The 22,284-nt window shown below is 41.0% G+C and overlaps 1 protein-coding gene across 6 annotated transcripts in view; it reads right to left on the reverse strand.

Moving 5' to 3' along the window:
- Positions 1-22,284, reverse strand: part of dennd5a (DENN/MADD domain containing 5A) — a 33,417-nt gene that overhangs the window by 696 nt on the left and 10,437 nt on the right. For 2 of the 6 annotated variants that reach the window (XM_026167596.1, XM_026167587.1), the window contains 22 exons: positions 20,779-21,463; positions 15,872-16,059; positions 14,785-15,096; positions 13,439-13,654; positions 13,107-13,341; positions 12,691-12,780; positions 11,003-11,153; positions 10,790-10,883; positions 10,493-10,597; positions 10,001-10,132; positions 9,577-9,729; positions 9,380-9,467; positions 9,202-9,289; positions 6,230-6,358; positions 5,610-5,731; positions 5,378-5,523; positions 2,644-2,762; positions 2,372-2,553; positions 2,035-2,117; positions 1,127-1,250; positions 623-791; positions 1-168 (listed from right to left, as the gene is read on the reverse strand). The exon at positions 1-168 is cut by the window's left edge and continues 696 nt beyond it. In XM_026167596.1, the coding sequence (XP_026023381.1) occupies positions 1-168; positions 623-791; positions 1,127-1,250; positions 2,035-2,117; positions 2,372-2,553; positions 2,644-2,762; positions 5,378-5,523; positions 5,610-5,731; positions 6,230-6,358; positions 9,202-9,289; positions 9,380-9,467; positions 9,577-9,729; positions 10,001-10,132; positions 10,493-10,597; positions 10,790-10,883; positions 11,003-11,153; positions 12,691-12,780; positions 13,107-13,341; positions 13,439-13,654; positions 14,785-15,096; positions 15,872-16,059; positions 20,779-21,463 (3,779 nt within the window). The remainder of the gene's footprint in view (positions 169-622; positions 792-1,126; positions 1,251-2,034; positions 2,118-2,371; positions 2,554-2,643; positions 2,763-5,377; positions 5,524-5,609; positions 5,732-6,229; positions 6,359-9,201; positions 9,290-9,379; positions 9,468-9,576; positions 9,730-10,000; positions 10,133-10,492; positions 10,598-10,789; positions 10,884-11,002; positions 11,154-12,690; positions 12,781-13,106; positions 13,342-13,438; positions 13,655-14,784; positions 15,097-15,871; positions 16,060-20,778; positions 21,464-22,284) is intronic. The other 4 variants (XM_026167632.1, XM_026167622.1, XM_026167605.1 and 1 more) reach the window with 3 other exon arrangements.

The following is a 22,284-nucleotide window of genomic DNA, read 5'->3' on the forward strand; positions in this document are numbered from 1 at the left end:
TTGACGAGTGAAGCCTCCAGGGTGATGTTGAACTCCTGCAGAGTCTGCAGTACTCTGATCAGAGCGTTTACCAGCGAGCGGTCCTTAATCAGTGCAGTGTCCTCATACATCTGAGAAGTGATCGGACAATCTGCGAGCAGAGCGATCCAGTGATGGAGCAAATGGTCCCTGACAAAAGATGACACATGTGGAGTTAACAGTGTAGCTTAACACGTGATGCAGTTTTCAATAAAAATCACAAGCTGTGGTGGAATAAAAGCAAACTACATTACACTATGCTTAAAACCTGACATCAGTGTATCAGCAAAGACTGTTTTATGTCTCGAGCTTCACTAAGAAGTTTTATTGCATCCACTTTGAACACTCAACTTCCTTTTTGTCCACAAGAATATTAACAGTGTTCTAAATGTTTATTGAGTCCTTTATTTAGTTTATGGACTTTTTCATCTCATCTTTTGTGCGGATGTTTTCTTTTAACGCTTATACACGCTAACAAGCCAAACTAACATAACCTCTCTAATTTTGGCACAGTCACATGTCGATGGGCCCAATTACTCTTATTAATTAATGTGTATTATCTCTTTTTAGATGAAACATTAGCAGCATACGTGGTCCTTCCTACCTTGCGCCCAGACAGACGAGCATTTGGAACTTCCCGTCCTTGCCGATGTTTCTGGGAGCGTTGTTGATGGCGCGCATGAAGCGGCAGAAGTGGCGCACTCTGGTTTGCCAGTTTTCATCCGGGGTCACCTCACGCTGCTCAGCACTTTCAAAGTAAACTTGTGCCTTTTCTGTGGTTTTTTTTTTTTTTTTTGTAAAACAAAGGAGACCACTCAGTTAACAGTTTTTAACAGTATTTAAAACACACACTACACCTGAGAGGTAACAGCAAAACATTGGTCTACTTTAACAAAACAAAAAAAAAAAATGTGAGGCCTCTTTGAAATTAAAGCATTTTTCAATAGAGTAACAATCGATCAACATCAACAGACATTTCCAAAGTACTCGTACACCACAATGTACTTTGCAGATTACTGCAGTTGGTTGTTGTTCTTTATTGGGACACAGGCTTTTTACCGTTTGTCATTCAGTTATGCAGGATGCAAGTACAAGCTTGAGTCCTTACCCAAAAAGTCCCAGATGAAGACATTTTTAAAGAGTCGCGGTGATTTGAAACCGTGCTGGAAAACTTGCTCCAGAGCCCAGACGAGGCCGTACTCCCCACAGAGCAGGAGGGTCAGGCTGCCTCTCTGTGGAGAGAGCAAAAATACATGCATGCATTTAGAGCTCGTTTCAAGTTGCCTCAAAATTGCTGACTGTTTTTTCCTGAAAATGCCAATTTAATGGATCAGCTATCCCATTAAAATGCCAAACCACCTTCCAAATATGTTGCAGGAACAGACAATGCAAAGGATCATTACTCCACAGCTTTCTCTGTGGTCATATTTAAATGAATGAGAACTCCAAAACATTTAAATCATCATTAAACTAAGAGACCATATACACACACACACACACACACACACACACACACAGTATAGTAGGACACACGGGAGAATACAAAGCAGACTTCAACGTTATTGTTCTGTTGGTGTGTTAAGGAGGTAGAGCAAAAGTGAAGGGGAATTCCCAGTAAAAAAAAATCCTTTGAAACTATAATGAATGACTTTTAAAGCCTGTAATCAGCAGCTAAGTTACAACACACTTTAAAAATCTTCAATTGCAGTTCTCCTTCTCCACCTGCCCGAGTATGTAATAATTATCAACATTCAAGTTCTATTTTAGTTCCTCCAGAAGAGGAAAATTAACAGACAGCACTCTAGGTCAAAATAATAATAATAAGCTAAATAAGATCATTAAAAAAAAACCAAAAAAAAACAGCACAAATCCCTCTTTGTTATATTTGAACTATAACACAGGCAGAACAGTTACTGAGGGGGGCTGGGGCCACCGGAGCAGACGGCTGCTTTTTTCCCCATTTGTGATGAATAATAGAAGTACATGTTTGGGCCTGTCTAGACTGCCGTCTCTCACCTCCTTCTCTGGCTTGTGGAAGTGCTTTACAATCCCATTGATGGCCTCTCCCACTCCCTCCTGGATCTGACCTGTGTTTAGCTCTGGATGAAAGAAGAAGAAAAAAAAAAAAAAGTTCAACAAAGATACTGAGAGACAACACAAGCAGACACATGACGGTAACTCCCAATCCAGGTTTAAAACAATTTGTCGTTGTGTTTTCTCGTTCAGGCGTTTTTGGGTCGTTTCTTTTTTTTAAGGCAAGATTTTAATCATTAGCAGGTGAGGAACAGCTAAATCCCACATCAAAGGGTTTTTTTTTTTGTTCTTTGTAGAACAAAACGCTCTACAAACTCACTTGGTTTGCTGTTTGGCGAGATGGTAACAAATCTCCTAATCATTCCCGGGGACTGCTGCATGGGAGGTGTGCGGCACATCCGTTCATCGTTCTCCGAGCTGGGGGTCATCAGCTCTCCCACCAGGATCCTCTCCAGGCTGCCGTCATCCACGCCCTTCCCCAACCAGCGGCCGCACGGAAACCTGTGAGATGAGCACGCCGAGTCGATTTTTTGACAACCAACTGGCCAAATCGGTATCGGGTTCATTTTTCCACCAGGCGGTAATGCTTACTTGTAAGTGTGCCCCGTGATCTCGTTGCGGACCACAACACACTCCACCAGCCACTTCGCATAGAGCCCTGTGTTATCATGACCCATCTGCACTGTGGTGAGTTTGCCCAGGTTCTGGCACTGAGACAGAAGGACCCAGATTAATGTCAAACACCCAAAAAAAAAAAAAAAAAAAAAAAAAAAATCACATTTAGACTACAGAGTTTCTAAGATAAGATACACAATCTTTTTTCCAGAAGACATGAAATTCCTGTGTTAGAGAAGCCAGAACATTAAATAGAATATATATCAAACCACTTTAAATAATCCAACATAACTCAATGATACACACTTTGTTAGCTACACCTGCAGAACTTCTTGTTAATGCAAATATCCAAGTATCATATGGCAGCAACTCAATGCTTTCAGGCAAGTAAACATGGTCAAGATGACCTGCTAAAGTTAAAACTGAGCATTAGAATTGGCTAAAAAGATGATTTAAGAGACTTCTGCTGGTCTGAGCATATCAGAAACTGATCTACTAGATGGGTTATTCTTAAACAACCCAAGGTTTAGAGCACAGGTCTGAAAAAGAGAGACTACTGAGTGAGCACCAGTTCTGTGGGTGAAAAAGCCTTATTGACCCCAGAGGTCAGAGGAGAATGGCCGGACGGATTTGAGGTGAGAAGGAGGAATTAATAAGTCATATAGTGATATTTTTACAACAAAGGTATGCAGACGAGTGATTTTTGGACGTACAACATGTCGAACTGTGAAGCAGATGGGCTCCAGCAGCAGAAGACAACAAAAGAATGGAAAAATGTTGCCTGGTCTGATGAGTCTTTTGCTGCAATATTCAAATAGTAGGGTCAGAATTCGACATGAGCAACATGAAAGCATGGATCCATCCAAACTTGTATCAGTGGTTCAGGCTGCTGGTGGTGGTATAATAGTTAGAAGGATATTTTCTATATTGACCCCGATACAAAGTGTGTACAGTGATCCCTCACTATAACACTGTTCACCTTTTGCGGCCTCGTCGTTTGGCAGATTTGTTTTTTTGTGTGCAATTTGCATGCTTTTTAATTTTTTTACAGCACATTTTTAATCAGTCTCCTCTGTGCCACGTCTCCTTTACAGTACAGAATGCGTTCAGCTTGTCAAATTTACATAAATCTTCGATCGCTAGCAGTGTTACTCTGAAGTGCTGTACTGTATGTTTGTAAGTGTTCTCCCCAACATACACAACAATGTCAATGAAACGTTTTGCACCGTCAAAGGCACCTGTGGTAGTGAGAGGTTTTACAGCCTTAAAACATCTATAATAATTTAAAAAAAATAAAGTTGGCTACTTCACAGATTTCACCTATCGCGGGTTATTTTTAGAACGTAACTCCCGCAATAAACAAGGGACCACTGTGTTGTAAAATGCACTTAAACTGACTACTCAAACGGCCTCCACAGTCACCAGATCTCAATCAAATATGGGGTGTGGTGGAACGAGAGATTCACATCAGAGATGTGCAGCTGACTAATCCGCAGCAACCGTGTGATGCTATCATGTCATAATGGAGGAAAATCTCTGAGGAATGTTTTAGCACCTTGTTGAATTTATACCATGAAGATTAAAGACAGTCTTGCAGACAAAAGGGCGTTCGACTAGTACTAGGCAAGGTGTGACTACAATACAGGAGGTTAAGTAAAATTTTAAATAAAAAAGCTGAATATAATACAATAAAGTAAATAAGCTTAAAAATATAAATAAAGAAAAATCAATCAGAATAAAAATCGCTTGCTAAATATAATAAAAACCAGCACAGCAAATGTCAGGTGGCATTAAAGTGACTGAGTATACAGAGAGTGTAAAGTGTAGTACACAGTGCAGGGTTGAAATATAGCTAACGAGATGAGAGAGCAGATAATTCTTTGCTAGAAAAACGTGTTGCATGTGAAGAGTCATTGCACGAGGTATGAAATATTTCCTGTGTCTATCTTTATTGAAGTGGAGCTGAACAACTCTGTGTTTACATCTCTGGCTTCTTTGCACAGTTGGAGGAGAAACGTTTGAAACAAAAACACCATTTCACCAAAACAGTGTGGCAGAGAAAACAATGGCAGTCAAATTGTTACCTATGCAACTCATCCAGCAGCACAACTGATTGATTTTAGCATGAAGTGCTGTGAAACTGGACATTTTTCCTAGAGTAAGCAATTTAAATCAGAAGTCTCAGAGTTTGTGTGCCCAGGGGTCTTTCATCAGGGAGAGTTTCTAGGGACTCATCATTGTAATCCAGATAAAGCTGGTTTGCCTTTGAGTCACATGCTTGCTGCCAATTACTCAGGCCACACAGCACTTAGAACAGTTTGGGAGAAATTCCATTTGATGAGTTATTTATGACAGATGGTCAGCTTCTACTAGAGAGAGCAATAACTGTTTTATTAGTGCAGTTCACATTTGTATACATGCACTTTTTAATGATAGACCACTGTTTTATTATATTATAAGTGGATTACTTTGTGGACCCTTCAGCTATTGCTTGCAGATATCAGCTGATATCAAGTCCCTGGGGTCCAAATTTGATAACCATCGATTTAGATAATATGGTTAGTAACAGAGTTGTATTTCTTTCCATCTGTGCTGCTTTCTTCCCTAATTGCAACACTTACTTTTTTGCAAATTTACATACTATATTATCCAATTAAGAACCCAGTTGTAATGCAGTGGAATTGGCCTTTATAGGAGAATTAATACCAACCTCAAAAGTAATCTCCAGAGTATTTCTGGGGACCTGCAGGACTCCGGTCTCCGCCAGCTCACCAGAAACACACACCCAAGGGTTGGCTGTGAACATGGAGCCACCCAACTTCTTACTCGGAACAACCACCACGTGGTAGGGGATCACTGAGAGGCAGAGGGAAAACAAAGGTTACACAATGAACTGAAACCCATAAAAGCTGGTTGTTCATGGAGTACAGGGTCAGGCTCACTGATGGTTGTGAAGACGTTGGTGAAACAGAAGTAATCCACAGCATTAAAGGACAGGAGGTGGTAAAGAAATTGCTCCTTCTCATCGTCACAGCGCAGGAAGGCGTAGCGCTTGTATAGTTTCCTAAAAAGAAGAAGATTGTTAGAGAAATTAAATAATTTCTGCTACGATTACAATTAAAAGATAATAATGCCTTGGTATATACAAGCACAAGACATGATCATTTTTGAGGTAACTGTTTAGCATTAGGTGAAATAAATACCACTGTAAGGTCAATAAAAGGCAGACAGAAATCCCCTGACCCACTTTAGTACTCGGATATCAATTATGAAGAAAACTGTGAATTATTTATGTAGAGGGGAACTATAGCATGATGCTCTGAAATTTCAAGAGACTTAATGCATTATAAATGGTTAGATCACATCTTCATTTCATATGACACAGACATTGCTTCACAAAACAAAGAAAGAAGGTCAGATGAGCACACACAGCAGGGAGAAAAACAAATCCAAAGATCTTTAATCTGCATCAGCGTGACTTATTGCAGTTGTTCTGACAAATAGTGACCCTGCGATAAATGGAAGCACATATAAACTCTGCTGTTTGTGTCCTTTTGCTCACTTTGTAAGCTCGTGATCTGAAAGCAGCTGCTTCAGGTGTCTGGAAAGGAGCTTCTTCTCCATAGAGAGACGAACCCAGGCTCGGGCCTTGCCCACATCTGTCTTAATCTCGCTTATGTTCTGAATGTGCCTGCAAATAAAAAATAACAACAGATTTAGAGATTAGAGGGAGGAAGAACTGATGCTAGATATCAGACATAGAAAAATTTGATTCCTGCAGTGTCACAGAAGTGCAAGGATAGGCAATACTTCAACATATTATCAACAATTTCCAGTCAATTTTATTCATATAGAACCAAATCACAACAGAAGTCTCCTCAAGGTGCTTTATATTGTAAGATAAATACCTTACAATAATACAGAGAAAGCCCCAACCATCAAACAATCCCAATGAACAAACACTTTGAGGACAGTGGGAAGAAAGAACTCCCTTTTAACAGGAAAAAACCTCCAGCAGAACCTGGCACAGGGAAGGGCAGCCATCTGCCGTGACAGGTTTGGAGTGAGAGGACGAAGAGAGCCAGAGATGAATAATAATTCATGATTAAATGCAGAGTGGCGTGTAAGCACATAAAGAGTGAAGAAGAACTAAAAGTCTGATATCTGACATGAATATATCTTGTTTGCTCTCAGTGGAACAACCAAGGTGATATGAATGGATTTATACAGGTGAACACACAAGTGTGTTGTCTAAATTTAACTGTGTAAACTTAAATTAATTTCCGCCAATCTGGAAACCAAGCTGCCATCGCCTGATGATTTACTGTCTGGGGGCAATGGACAAATGTTTCCAGGCTCCTGGTGTAGCTACATATTTTCCAGATAAGAGATACTTTATATCAGGCCGAAGACCTCCTGCTCAGTCCAATCATGTTTCCAGTCATTTCTTTATAAGAAGACTTTTTTTTCTTTTTTTTTTTTTTTTAGTGAATAGAAAGCTAAATAGCTAATACACAAAAATGCATTCTTGCTCTCTGTACAGACCTTTTGATTGTATGTAGCCAAAGTTCACACTCACGTAGTTGTTGCACATTTATATGCAGAATCTTCTTAAAGAGATTCAGATTCAACAATTTAACTCAAAGAAGGAAGCAGATATAAACAAATGTTGATGTTTAAAAAGCTTCAGCACCCTAAAAGAATATTAATCTATCAACATTGTAAGAAACTGACAAATGAAAAGGCTGTATTAATTAACTAAAAAAATAAAATTTGAAAAAATTTCAGCATTGCCTTTCCCAGTCTGACAGATAATTAAATACAAAGTGTCCTGAGATGCTGTGACCTGGCTCTGTGTAAATAAAACTGTAACTGATGCTGTTACACACAGACCAAAGTCTGTCTCTGTTCGCCCCATGTGATGTTTCCGCCGTGGCCGTCTCGCCCCCGCGCCATCGCTCCGAGCCACTATCACGTCTCTGACGTCCAGACACATTTCCTTCCACTCCACCTGTGCCATACGCGCTTCTTCTCCACCTTCCATCCCCCTCCCAGTCTCCACCCTCCACGCCCAATCACGTCAAGTAACCCAGTTTTCTGTGCTCGTTATCGCCATAGCAACAGTGGGAAACACCTACTACATGAAATGTTATTATTAAACGCACTGCAACACACGCGAAGCTTTAAAAATGTGAGATTAACTCCCTGTTAGGATTAAATGAAGTATTATGATGGTGGTTGCCTCTTTGCCACCGTGTCTGTGACTGTGCCGTCAGACATTTACGTGAATGCGGAGGAGGCTCCATCCACCAGTGCGGAGTCGAGCTGCATGTTTGTGCCCCAAGTTGACCCCTCCTCTCCTTTCCACTCAGTCAGACTGGCGGGAGGTCTGGTAATTAGGCTGGAAGTAACACGCTGTTACACATACACACACACTTACGCTGTGTCGTCTTCAAACAACGCAACCCCAGACTCCTCAACCCTGGCTGGTTATGGTGGGTAAACATGACGAAAGTGATGCAGACACACACATACATGCATGTTGAAGCATGTAGATATAGAGCTGTCGATGATGTTAAAACTCTTGGTTTTTAAAAAGAATAGACCAGATGACAACATTTTGATCAAATTGGGGCAACAAGGCTGGCCTGAGGGTCTGGGATGGTGATCAGTGAGGGTTTTTCTGTATGTCGTGTCCTCTCTCCATCTATGCAGTCGCATATCTCACGGGCTCCACAAAGGTGAAACTGCTTTTTGTATAACACGACTACTACGGACAAAATACTCACCTTTATGCCTTTTTTGTTTTTAATATGAGAGTCTACACATGTATATATGAACTGTATAATTATGTGGGATGCATATTTATAGGTTATTTTATTTAATTTTGTACTTTATTTGAATTTTTCTGTACTGCCTTTTTCTGGACCCTTGCAATCCTGGATTTTTCTAACAGCTTACAAATTATCTTTATTTTGTTATTATTATCATTAACTAAAACATACAGTTATAATATGCATAGCAGAGGTGGATCTGGATGTTCAGTGCAATGGTAGGAATTAAAAAATAAATAAATAAATTCTGATTAGAAAAATAACATCACAGCATTTAAGCAGAATTACTTCATGCTTTTGTTTATATCGTAAAAGTCATAAGAAAATCCTTCTCTAAATATAAATGCTATTATATTAAACTAATGGTATTCCTGCAAATACTGCTGGTTTTATAGTATTTTGTTTGGAGAGACTATAGTAATAATGTAACCCCACAGTGAAATCTGCAAGTTTTATGTGTGTCTTATTTCAGGATATTGGAATTTTGTACGCATGAGGATACACAGGATCAGCCCAGATTATTATGATAGGGATATAATAACAATATTGCGTTCAATGGTCTACCACAGGGGGGCAGTATCAGTCTAAAATACATTGGTCTGAAGGTGCCCATTTCCAGAACATCTTTGAGTACTTTGAGCATGAAATGATTTCCTCTTTTATTCCTTCGCTGAGGTGCACATTTCTGCAGATGCCTCACCTCATGTCCTGGATCAGGGAGATTTTCAGGGGAGGCATAACCGATCCGCCGCCGTCAGATTTACGTCTCTCGGTGTCATGAATGAACCCTGGAGTAAAAGAAAGAAGCGTAACTGAAGCAGAAGCCATCGGTTTGTTAAATGACTGCGATCATCAGCCGAAAGGATTTTTGTTCTTACCTGGAGGCCCTAAACTACCTGGGGTTGCATTTTTCTTCTCTTTGCTGTCCTGGTAGTGCAGCAGGTGGGACCACAAGGCAGATTTACCCTTAAAAGAAAGAGAGAAAACCGGCATTAGTGCTACACATCCCCCGAGAGCACTGTATGTTAAAACGGGTGTGCATGCTGACTGCAGTCATTTCTTTTTCTTTCCTGACCTGTTTAACCTGCAGCCCGTGGCTCCAGATCCTCTCCAGCAGGTCACAGAGACTTGCAATCAGGGTGTTTTCCTCAACACCGGTAATGCTGACTTCTCCGTGGCCCAACTCCACAGCCTCACGCCCCATCTTCTCTACCAGCATACGTTTGGTCTGCAGAGAGACAACAATTCAAACCTAATATTTGTTTCTGAGCAGCCGAAAGAAATACCTTAAAAACAGACGATTCGTGTAGGTAGAAAATGCTTTTTTGGGGGGTTTTTATGTTTTGAAAATTGGTCATAACTCTAAATAACACTGCATTAACAGCATTTAAAGAGCGTTAAAGTAGCCAAAGAGAGCTTCATCCCAAACTTCAATCATAACTGAGTTTTATACGTGATGAGTTTTAATCTGTGAAACCAAAAACTGGTGATAGGCAAACCTTGTTCCTGCACTCCTTTAGCAATCCTTCAACAAATTTCCAGTTAGTCTGAGCGATGACAGACGGTGACAGGTTGGACAGTTTAGGCTGTCTGATGGTTGTGCCCAAGTTTCTGGCTTCCTGGATGTATTTCTGATGAAAGAGAGAGGATTTAGTTAGCGAGTACAATAACGTGTGCTCATGTCACTATATCTACAACAAACAGCTCTGTGGTTAGACACAGAGCTGGTGTCGCTCTGTATGGGAATATTAAATCGAAGCGCGTCCTACAGTTTAAACTACAAGGATCAAGATAGGTCACAATTTTGGAGAAAACTGATAAAATGAAGCTGCATTTTAATTACATCACTGCTTATCAGTTCCACCTCCTAAACCCACACCTGACACACACAAAAGTAACACTGATACTCAAACAAAGCTCAGCTGCTGTACGTGGAGGAAAAGACCACATGCGTGGACAGGTACTGCGCTCTACGGACAACCAACACATACCACGTCCACAGTCACCGACTTTAGACAGGGCTTGAAGGACTGCGAGAGCCAGTAGTAGTCAAGAAACAGCAGGAGCTGGAGCTCCGGAAACAAACACTCTACATGCTGCGAGTGTGAGGGCGTGAGTGTAAGGCAAGCAGAAAAAGAAAAGAAATGAAATGTGTGAGAACAGGTGTAAGAGCAGACATTGATGGGAAGAGCAAACAGACAAGAGATCATGCAAAATGACATCAAAGCTCAAGCAGTCCATCTGTGTGAAGGAGCTGATGAAAGAAAACACTGTGGGGGCGCTCTCACCTCTCTCTGGTCATTGTCTAAATAAAGGTGCTCAGCGTGCTGCTTCTGCCGATCCCTCCTCCTCCACTGAGCCGGAGCGCTCCTCTTGGCCCATCTGTAACACAGAAAAAGAAACAAATGTAAAACAGCCATCAAACCCACACATCAAAGGTTCATTTGAAATATACACTAATCACAAGGGGACAGAGACAGTAGTGAGCTACAAATACTCACTTGTTGCTGGTGGGTCCAGTGGAGAGCACATCAGACTGCAGTCGGGGGAAGAAGCCCTGCTCGTAGCGCCCCTGGCCGATCTTCATGTCCAGCAGGTGGGGGTGCAGGGCAGTGTGGTCGATCTTTGAGACTCTCATCTCAATGGCTTTCTCTGTGGAGGTGTGTGAGGGGTACACAAGTCAGCAGAGGGATTATATCATCATGTTTCAAAGTCACCCTACTTTTACTGCTGAGATGTGTCCGTTTGATTAAATGTCTTCTTTCTATCTTACTCTTGAATTTAAAAGATGATCCGGTGAAGAATTTTAGTTAAGTTATTCCAGCATCTAATACAAAAAAATCATTTAGGATTGAAAAGATTAAAAATAAAATTTAAAAAAAAAACCCAAAAAACAAAACAGTCCCATCAGTAAAAGATATAGCTTTTTGCCATTTATGGAAACAGATCATCAATAAAATGATTTAATGGATATCCTGACTTCAAAATTCCAGGAACAACTGGAGTAAATAGAACAGGCTCATTGTTATACCAACCCTGTCAAGTTATGTTGTGAGATTCAGATAATGACTAAGAACTTTTCATTTCAAATTTAGAAACCAGATGACAGCAGAAAAGAAAACATAAAAAGCACCCACAGAACCAAGAGAAATGACAGAAAAAAGGCTCAGAGCAGATGTTTTGTTGTCTTCAAAAGAACCAGCCGAGTCATGCAGCTTTACACAGTGATTATTTTTATGCTTTATTAAAAACATCCCCCCACACACATGGGCTGTGTGAGGAAAAGCTCCCACGATGTTAGAGAAACAGAGAAAAATAATACTACTTCCTGTTGTCCATCAAATGGCAATAAAAAACAAAAGCCAAAAAACAAACAAACCAGGGGGTGTGAGAGATTTGAAGCTGCAAAAGCGCAGCATGAAAACGGTGGAAAAACACTGGCTGGGTGAAGTTGGAATTCACATAAATGTTTTTTCTTGTATAGGATTTATCATCAACCCTTTAACCTGTACTTGTTACATTATAGCTGCAGGAAAGGCTTTGTTAACCCTTTGAGATATACTTTGAGTAATTTGATCCGATTTAAAATTAAAATGAGGAAAAGAGACTGTCTTTTATTTACTGACAAACATTACTTTAGATTATGTATTGGAGCCTGCTTAGAGTCCTTTTGAATTAAATTTGGCCATCACTGATGTCCACTGATGGCAAAACAGACGTAAATCATGACATTAAACCTCATAATAAGCTTCCTAAGTTACTCAGTAAGGGGTAATTCTTGCACAAATATCTCAAAAGGGTTAGAAAACTTTTTTCTGCAACTATATCAGTAAAAATCAATAACAGATCACCAAGCTTTGGAAAAACTGTCATGTGTGCAATGCAGTGAGGATCTCATAGAGGAATTTATTTTACAGTAATATGTGAAAAGTTCATGGTAACATTTGCTTCATCTCTTATTCACCCCTTTCTCTTTTCACATTCTCCAGACTCAGCAGAATGAGCAAGAGCATCCGTCCATGCTTTTAAAAGCTTTCCTGCATAAACCACTGCCAGTGTGACTTATTCCAAATACAAGGTTAAAGGAAGTCTATACTTCCTCTATGAGCCAACCTAACTTAACACATTGCACACATAATTGAAAGAACCACCACCCTAGATTGGTTGAGATAATGAGAACAAATATTACGAAATTCGGTCTCGGCCTTCTCCGGCTCAATGACATGAGGTCCAGGAGCGATAAAGTCAGCTTTTTCAAGACGCTTTTTAAACAGGGTGTCTGCAAGCAAGACAGCAACAACCAGTCAGGTAACTAAAGACAGCAAACCTCCAGAGGTCTGTCAGATTCGTACATAACTGCACTGCAGATTATTGAGTTCTGCAGTTTTAAATGCTTCTTTAATTACAATCACAAACATTCAGAGGTCCATTTCTTTTAATAGTTTTAAATTAAAGACACTCCAGTGAAGCTGTTCATTCTCAATGCATAACCTGCAACTTTTTTAAGTGCAAACCTATCAAGAGTTAAGAGAGCCAAATTCAAACATTTGGAGCTTTGAAAACAATCCCACCATATAGATTAATGTTCCTCCTTTTCCTCCTCACCTGCTTCTTCGATGTTTGTGCACTTCTGATACATAGAAGTACGCAGCGTGGGCGTGCGCACGTTCAGCATGCGGATCTTATCCACGCGAGCATCAAACACCCTCAGCGTGTGCTCCTTCTCCTCGTCATCGTGACAGAGGATCTTACTGTCGATGAAGGACGCAAACATCTGCGTCTCCAAGAAACGTGACAGGAAGGGCAGGTAGGGTTCTGGTTGGTCAGACAGGAAGGAGGCCTGCACACAGTCACAAAGGTACAAGATATAAAGATTACATATATATTATGCTAAATCATTACTATGCTTTGCTAACAAAGCAGCTATACCACTTTACCTTGTCAAAGTTCTGCATCTGGTCTCGATTGGTGAACCAGGACTCTTTGTCATGACTCGGCTGGATGACAAACACCTCATAGTCTGCAAACATCTGGGTGAACCGGTTAGCGAAGACCTCGCGCACCTGGATGTTGAGCTGGTGCATTTTCAACTCTTCCTCGTCACACTGAACCCGCCCATCCTTGTTGCTGCTGGCATCCTCTCTGACCTCCAGCTGATGTGCATCAACATTAAGAAACATTGTTGTAAATGCTGATTTTGACCGATTACAATACAAAAGAACACAAAGTAAGAAGGGTCCGAAAAAAAGGAAAACGCTCATTCAATGAAGAAAAGAGGCAGAAGCACATCTATTTTTCACGTCACCTCTTGTGACTTTTATCACATTTATAGTGATGAAGAAGAAGTAGGGTCATGGGAAAGATGGCCAAGGACATGAGTCTTGATTTATGACCTCATTTTAACTGAACATGTCAGCATGTCAGCTGGACAGATGCCAGCGCCAGGCAGCTAAAATAACAGAGCAGGGCTGCCACTGTGCAGGAAAATATCCAATCCACTGACGTGACCTGGAACGCCATTTAATCAGGACCTGGTTTCTTTAATAGGAATTCAGCCGTGCCTTTAGATAGGAATAATTATAAGGTCAGACCTTGACGATGCGCAAATCCATTCAAGGAAAGCTAATGTTGCCCACAACAGCATAAGCTGCTTACGCTGTACAGAGGCCTTCTCGAAGCATCCATTAATTCATCCGTCAGTCTTTAGACTGAGTGCATCTTATTCATGTACCGCAAAGCTGAAAAATAGTCACACGACTCAGAAATGAGTTGGTGTATTTAAAAGGAAGAGAAAATATTTTAAAAAGCAAACCACCTCCTTTTGTGTACTGACAAAACATGTGTTTGTGGTGTAAGAGGGCGCCCCCTTATGTTTGCTGTCCCTTACTGCAACGATGCTGCTAGTAACGGATGGTTATGGATGCACTTTAACTCAGACTTCACTCATCAATATATATTCTAAGAGTTAATTACCTACTTATAGAAATATATTAATGCCAGAAGAAAATTTATTTTCACTGCAATGATTTTTCTACAAAGAAGAGGACCGTTAAATATTTTAATCAAGCTAAGCTCCTGTCCTAAAAATTAAAACACCTCAAATGAATTTCCAGTTGTCAATAAACTCATTAATATAAATATATTCGTAGACCTGGTGCCCAATCTAAAGCTCCTATTTTTACCTACTTAAATGATCAGTCTTGGTGATGTAACTAAGCCCAGTGAGTCACACGTGGTCATTTTTGCAGCCCGTTTTAATTAACGACATTACATCATTTCTCACCTTGTCTAAGCTGACACCTGTCCGCTTGACCAGAGCCTGCAGTCTGGCAATTGTCTCATTCTCTCTCAGCAGGTAGGAGTTGAGGGGTGAGGCCAGATTGCCGTTACGCTTGTCAGAGACCATATCAGCTGCTCGGAAGCCCCGGTACTTGGCCTGGCTGTCGCTGGAGTAAATGTTTCCCTCTGGAGACACGCCGAAGGACATGAGCACCTCGGAGATCTCCTGAATGAACTCGAGTTTGTTGGGAAACTGTGGCAACTCCTCTGGCAGTTCAATGAAGTGATTATCAATGTCCACAAAACACAAGTTTGCCTGGAATAAGAGAAATAGCAGAGTAATGATTATATTACATTTAACAAAGCTTTACAGACAGTTATAGTATTGTAATATTATAGATCCTGTTTTTATACATTTCATTCAGTTGGACATTCCAGCCCCCTGAATTAAAAAGGTCACTGATGACTGAAAATATAAAGCTGACATGCTCAAGAGAGCAATAACTGACTCTGAAATACCTACACTGTGTAGGTTATACGAAGAAAACGTCTAGTTCAAGTTCAGTTCATTTCCAATTCAGGGTCGCGGTGGGGAGGAACCTATCCTAGCTGCCATAGATCATGAGCGGGTTACACCCTGAACGAGGCACCAGTCTCTCGCAAGGCCCTGACTCAGAATCTGGTTGTTTACAAGATATTAATCATCAGTGAAAGGGATGATCATCATTCAGCCATCCCACAGCCCGGTCACGAACGGCTCTACTTCACCTAGACCAACTGAAGACCCACACTGCTACGGCATTAGCGCGTCTATGCATTGCACCAAACACGAACTTTTATGTTTTCTCATACTGAGCAGCATTATTATTGCAACAACACATCATCACACAAACATAAGGCTGAAATGAAATAAAAATATCAAGCAGCAAAGCACAAATCAAATCAGTGCAGAAGCTGCAACACAGTTTGTGAGATAAGAACAAATAAAACCATGAAATTAAAGATTTGGTTTCTGGAGCGGTAACACAGTCAAATATTAGACATGACGAAGGTTTGCACTCAGTAACTCAGACACTGCTCTCTGAATGTACCTCCTGTGGCAGCTCTAGCTTGGTGCGGTCATCCTGCCCATTGGAGTGGAGGCCCATTAGATACGGCACAGGAGCATCGAGGAAATGGAGAAGGGAGGCGGGCAGGATGGGAACGTACACATGCTGCCACTGGAAGGGGAACATTAAGGCTGTGATGCTCTCTGCCACAGTCATCAGCCTCTGGTAATCTGTTACACACAAACAGAGAAAAGATAAAGATGGGTGTTTGTAGCAAATGCAGCTCTGACATCAGGTTCATCGTCTGATCTGATAACCGATCAAATCTTTAAAATCTTGGTTGATCGTTGTCGTTTCCTCCATTATGAAATTTACCAAATGCTGATGCTTTTATGCATTTACTAAACAAAATATATTGCACAACACTTCCCCCATATCTGAAACCTAAACAATACTCGAGCCAGTAAACAGCGTATGACAGAGGTTACGCAACATGACTGTTTGAATGTTATTTTAATAGGATTACATTGTTATTGCCTTGTCTTCTGTTTGCTCTCAGAGTTTGAAATCCAGCAGCTGCACCACATGACGAGACAGCTAATCCCGCTCTGTTTGCAGTAGCAGTGTTATATATGACCTTTCATCTGCTTGATCACTTATTGGCTGGGGTCAAAAGGTAAAACGTGGCTGATGGTGGCAGTTTGAGGGCAGATTCAGTATCGACGGCACGTGTGAGTGACCTAACTGGAGTGCTTATACTTTGTTACAAAACTCTTTTGTTATTCTCTGTTCTGTACTTACAGGAATGAGCTGGACTGATTACCAACCTTTAAGGAATTAGGATCCACATTCTGTGTGTCATAACAGCTGTCTACCTTTATGGAGCAAACTCGCTGTACCAGAATGACAGGGAATGACTTCTGAAGAGCACAGCTGATGTATCCTGAGCAGCCCTGGGTGCTTTACTATCAACTGAATCACTTTAAGTATGGTATTTGTTCCTTGTTGCAATGCCACTCTAAATGACAGCCTATTACACACAGCATTTTTAAGGCACCAAACTAGAGATAAACTGGCATATTTCTCTTGCCTGATCACACATTAAGTTTTGGTTCCTGTAAGGCCCCACCATTTCTTTTGAACACAAACTCCACTGGAGGGCCTTTTGTGGAGTCTTTTGGAGGATCCAGACTCTGAAGTGTGACACAGCTTGCCAGCTGGCACTCTGGCCAACATTAAATTCCTTTATCATGACTCCACACAGCAGCACTCCGAGTTCAGGCTTTTGCACTTGAGCCAACTGGTATACATGTAAATATGTGTCCAGTCCTCATCTGCATTCCTCTTCTATCCCGCTGACACCTACTGCAGATTCGGGAGCAGCTCTGCCTCCCCCAGTATGGTGCCAAAATAAATACCTTTCCTTCATTTGGTCATGTGCTGGTCCATGAGAAGAGACTCTCACCCCAGCCTGGGCCTCTCCCTCATCCCTCTTCTCAGCAGGCTTCCTCTCCCAGGATGGGGACATGAATACTAACATCACCCATCTCCTTCTTAAACTAGGCCACTGACAAGAAACCACTTGAACAAAGGGTCAAGCATTGTCGCTTACACCTAAAGCTGCATGACCTCACCAGTTTAGAATTATCCACACTGAGCAGTGGTAGAAGCTGTGACGGAAGAGTTCGCACAACATAGAAGTGAAACTCAGCACTGTTCTGATCGAACAACTTCTTGCAGCAGTCTCAGATTGTGTCACTAACAGAGGGCACTTGCTAGTTTTGAGCCATTACTATATTAGCAGTGATTAACAGGGAATAAACAAGATAAAACACTCTGTGCTTTCTCTGCAGATGTAGATTAGTTAAGAATAAGGAAGAACTTTTGTGACATTTGGGCTGACACAGATCCTAAAGATATCATTTGCTGCCGATTTTATTTTGTTCTATGGAAACAAATTCAAATAAACTCTTTTGATGTCTTTTGGGTCTCCATACCATCTTTAAATATTTAGCTAATGTCACACAACAGATAACATCAGTCACTCATTTTGGTAAATGTCATTTTATTTGCCAGTAGGCACAGATCAGTCAGCAGTGATGATATGAACCTGAAGCCTGACTACAGTTGTGGTCATGGGCGCAAAATACCATGACATTCAAGGGCATGAATGTCAAGGTATTTTAGACTTATGATTTCTTTTCCCAGGGTGGAGTGATTGTACAGCATACTACTTAAAAAAAATGAACTGGGTGCACACGTTTGAATTTATTTGGATTATAATTTTTTTTTTATTCCCACAGGGTCAAACATACGTAATGTCAAATGCAAACTGCACTTCAACCAGGCACTCTTGGTAGCTATAAAGAAGAATACTGGGTGGATATTTAACCGGTCTTCTTGGCAGAATTGGTTCCTGGCACAGAGTCAACTGACGATCCCGGAATCTGCAGTTGTTTAGAAATGGCTCCAAGAGACTTTCCCAATGTGTAAATCTACATTTCTCTTAGATCTTCACCAATTTCCTTGGACTTTCTCATTGTTCTGAGTATTGCTTAATCTGATGAGTTCTGTCAAACAATTCTGTTGCTGGCACAGAGAAAATAGACTGTAGATTAGAGAAAATCCAAAATAAATTAAAACAATGTATACTGTACAATCATTCCACCGTAGAAAAAGAACAGTTCAAAGAAATCATTAAAACCTCGCAGTACCACGACATTCACGCCCAAATTTATGTAAACTTCTGACCACAACTGTATATGAGAGAGATCCTAGATCAGATGCTCAGTTTTTACTATGAATAGCCTAGAACACTAAATATTTTAAGAATAAACCGATATAATTTTCTCGATTTAAGTGACTCGGTCCCCTCACAACAACAAAGACTACAAGATTTTTCATGGAAAAATCTATGAAAACGATGATACACTGGAAAGCTGGCATTGTTTAATGATTATTTGTGTGTGGCCAAAATCCCAGCGTGATTCTGTATAATAGTGCGACAGCCTTAAAACACAGAACGTGCAGACAGGGGCGCAGCATCATATTTGTTGTTTTTAAACTTGATTTGTTAAATAGTAAATGGACTGATACTTACATGGTGCTTTTCTACTCTGACTGAGCACTCAAAGCACTTTCTTATTGCAAGTCACATTCATACAAACATTCATGCAGTGCTTTACTTTATGCTTCAAGGACACTTCAACATAATGACTGGAGGAACTCTGAGCTGGACTCTACAACCTTCATCATTTAATCTACCTCAGATCTGTGCATTTGCACTTCTCCTTTACACCTTTTTGTCCCTCTGACTTCACCTGTCCTGTCACACTCGACTTCAATAACCTCATGTCAGAAAATGACCAAGAAATAAACATAAAAAAATGCCATCTTAACTGTAGTAACAACACACATAGTAGTGTTAGTGTCTGGGAAGGACAGGAAGAACAGATTGTATTTGAACATCTTGTCCTCTACAGCTTTGTGGAAAAGATGCTATCTACGCTGTTTTTTTCTTTTAATCAGAATTTCAGTGTTATTTTTAGCACATGCCACACACTGTCGTCTCCTTATTTGCAGAGCATCCCCCGCCTCGGTGTGTGGCGTCCCTTCGTAAAAATCCCTCAGCTCTTCCTCAGTGGCAGATTGCCAAGGCTTAACTCTCCACAACACCCTTCACATGTTCTGCAGTGATGAGCCTTATGAGGGTGAAAAGAACCATGATGTCACTTCCAACCAATAATAATCATCCTGCATCACTTCTCTCCTCCCTGTCTCCAGGTTGCCTAGCAACACCACAGCTTTCCCCATTAAGAGCTTCTCCCTCCTGTGGGCCCTGCAGTTTTGTAAACCATTTGCTTTCGCTTGCAATTGTAATGAATCCCATCAGAACATCAGATCCATCCTTAAGGGATCGCCAAGTTTCTCTGTGCACACGCACGCGCTTTCTCTCAATGGTGAACACTGAACAAAAACAACAGCTTTCTAGCTAACAGATCCTATAAAATTAGGTAATTTAATGTGAGATGATCATTGTGGACTCGAAACTGATTTGTATTACTACTGAACGTTGCTGAAGTAGTTTTTTTAAATTCCTCAGTTGAGCATTGTTTTTCTCAATTGAGCATTTTTCCCAAGGACACAGGATACATAGATAGACTAAGGAAGGTTATCCTGCACGAGATGGAACAATATGCTTAAAACAATTGTTTCAAACACCAGATTCCTCTGAGCAAGGCTTCCAAAACCTTGGAAATTTCTCTGTCAAACAATCCCCTCTTTCCTTCATTTCTGACAACATTTCTTACAACTGTAATGTGAATAGCAAGGTACTACGCTGCCTACCAGGGAAATCAGAACATTTTTTAATAACTTTATCTGTATGGCAGCCAGCTGTTTATAGTAGAAACACATCTGATTTCTGATATGGACAATATGTTGTGCAAAGGAGTTCTGACCAAGATTAACACAGGCCTTATTATTATTAGACCATATAATGTTTTACATTTTCTTCCTGTAACTAATAATAACGACACGGTGAGACTAAATATGACTGAAAAGACTAGAATGAATATACAGTGTAACAACATTTTTGTGTGATTAGCAATCTAAGTATTCCGTTTCCTTTGTTAGACATCCTTCAAGCTCCCCAGATAATACCTAGTCTCATGGGATGACAGGGACATGTCCCCCAGCTCCAGAGAGATCTCTTGAGACACGACTTTACTAACAGGATCACATGACCTCACCACCCGCAGAGAAGCAGATGTTTCATATCATTTACAATTAGCTTGTCCTTTCAGCTATTTAGAAAACATGTCCAATTTTAATGAACTGTACAAACTAATGTTAAATTCAAGCCTGACTGCAGTGTATTTGCATATATATTTGACACTTATGCACGTGGATGATGAACATGTGTTTAGGCCAGCAGACCAGCTACTTACGCTGTGAGTAGAGCAGTATCTGCATCTCTAGCAGGGCACACGTGAACAGCTGAAGAACGTTCTCCACCCCCAGCAGGTTAAACATTTCACTGATGGCAAAGTCAAAGAGAGGCAGCTCTGATGTGCTTGGCCTCTGGCACACCACAGGCCCGTAGACGCCTGAGAACTTGAGGGATCGCCCAGAAGGTGGCAAGGGAACCTCGTAGAGGATGTTGTAGATGTAGCTCTCTAGGGGAAGGGGTGGGGGTTGTGGGGAAGAGACGGCCTGATGAAGCTGCTGCAGCACTTTGCTGCAGGCCTGAGCGAAGGCCATGGGTGTTATCAGGCAGATGCACTTTGACACGTATAGCGTGTCGCGGCTTATGTCGTACGAGTTAAAACGCTGCAAACGAGAGATGGCGGGCGCGGCGTGGAGCATGGGACGAGAAGGGGTGTGTTGGCGTCTCTGGTCCTCGGGTCCTTGTGGGGAGGTGGGAGTGTGCAAGATATCATACTGCTCTGCGTTGTGCATGTGGTAAAGAGTCTGCATGGCACTGCAGATCTGCTTACTGGTCACCTCCTCGAAGAAGGTGAGGGCAAAGCCATAGGTCCGAGAGCCATCCTCTCTGGTGATGATAAAAGAGTGGAACTGAGGCTCCCGAGAATCCATCTGCGTCCTGAACGCCAGACCCTTTGGCATACAGAGCTGCAAAAAGGATATACAGGAGAGGATTCAGAGAGCTGAACAAAGACAAAGGGCTCATCATGGAGATGAAACTGTAGCTGGATAGATTCAAATTTTTTCCTGCAGATCAAACAGGCATGATATAATGTTTTCATTTCCGAGCTTTAGAGACTGCGGTAAGATCGCTTTCCTCCTCTCGTTGCGCGTCTTTAATTCAAATTAATAATCTCCTGACTCACAGACACAACAGCAAAAATTATTTAAAAGTTAAAACAAAATTACTATACAATATCTTCATATCACTGAAACAGTTCACTACATTAAAAAAAAAAAATACTTATACATGCTTTACATGGAGAATTGTTGATTTGCTCCTTAACAGATCTATCTTATTCTTAAGGCCTATCAGGATTTTTCCAAGGTCAAAAACCATAGGGGTCCAAGTGATTTGATCATCACATCAATTTTTCACTGACAGTTCATCACGAGCAGTTATTCCACACTATGTTTACCTAAACCCTCAATGTTTTTACCACCCTGTCATATGCCAGCTACATCCTTTACTCCATTAGAGGTCCCTTAAATCGATCAGCTGAGATCAGTTGAGAAAAAAAGTTTAACCTGGGATCAGCCCACTTCATGTAGACGCAGGCTAGTTTGTCTGTTTCCTCTCTGAATGACTTTTTAATGTCTCCCACACAGCTGCTTGTTCCTTCCTGTGTGGATGCCCTATAAGAGTAGGTGTTACCTAACAGAAACCTCTCTCTTGTTTGTTATTTATGGCCATTTCTATTTTTTCAATATTATATCCAAGTGAAATATTTTTATCGCAGGCCTGGTGA

This window comes from Astatotilapia calliptera, chromosome 1 (assembly GCF_900246225.1).
Source record: "Astatotilapia calliptera chromosome 1, fAstCal1.2, whole genome shotgun sequence".
Taxonomy (NCBI): domain Eukaryota; kingdom Metazoa; phylum Chordata; class Actinopteri; order Cichliformes; family Cichlidae; genus Astatotilapia; species Astatotilapia calliptera.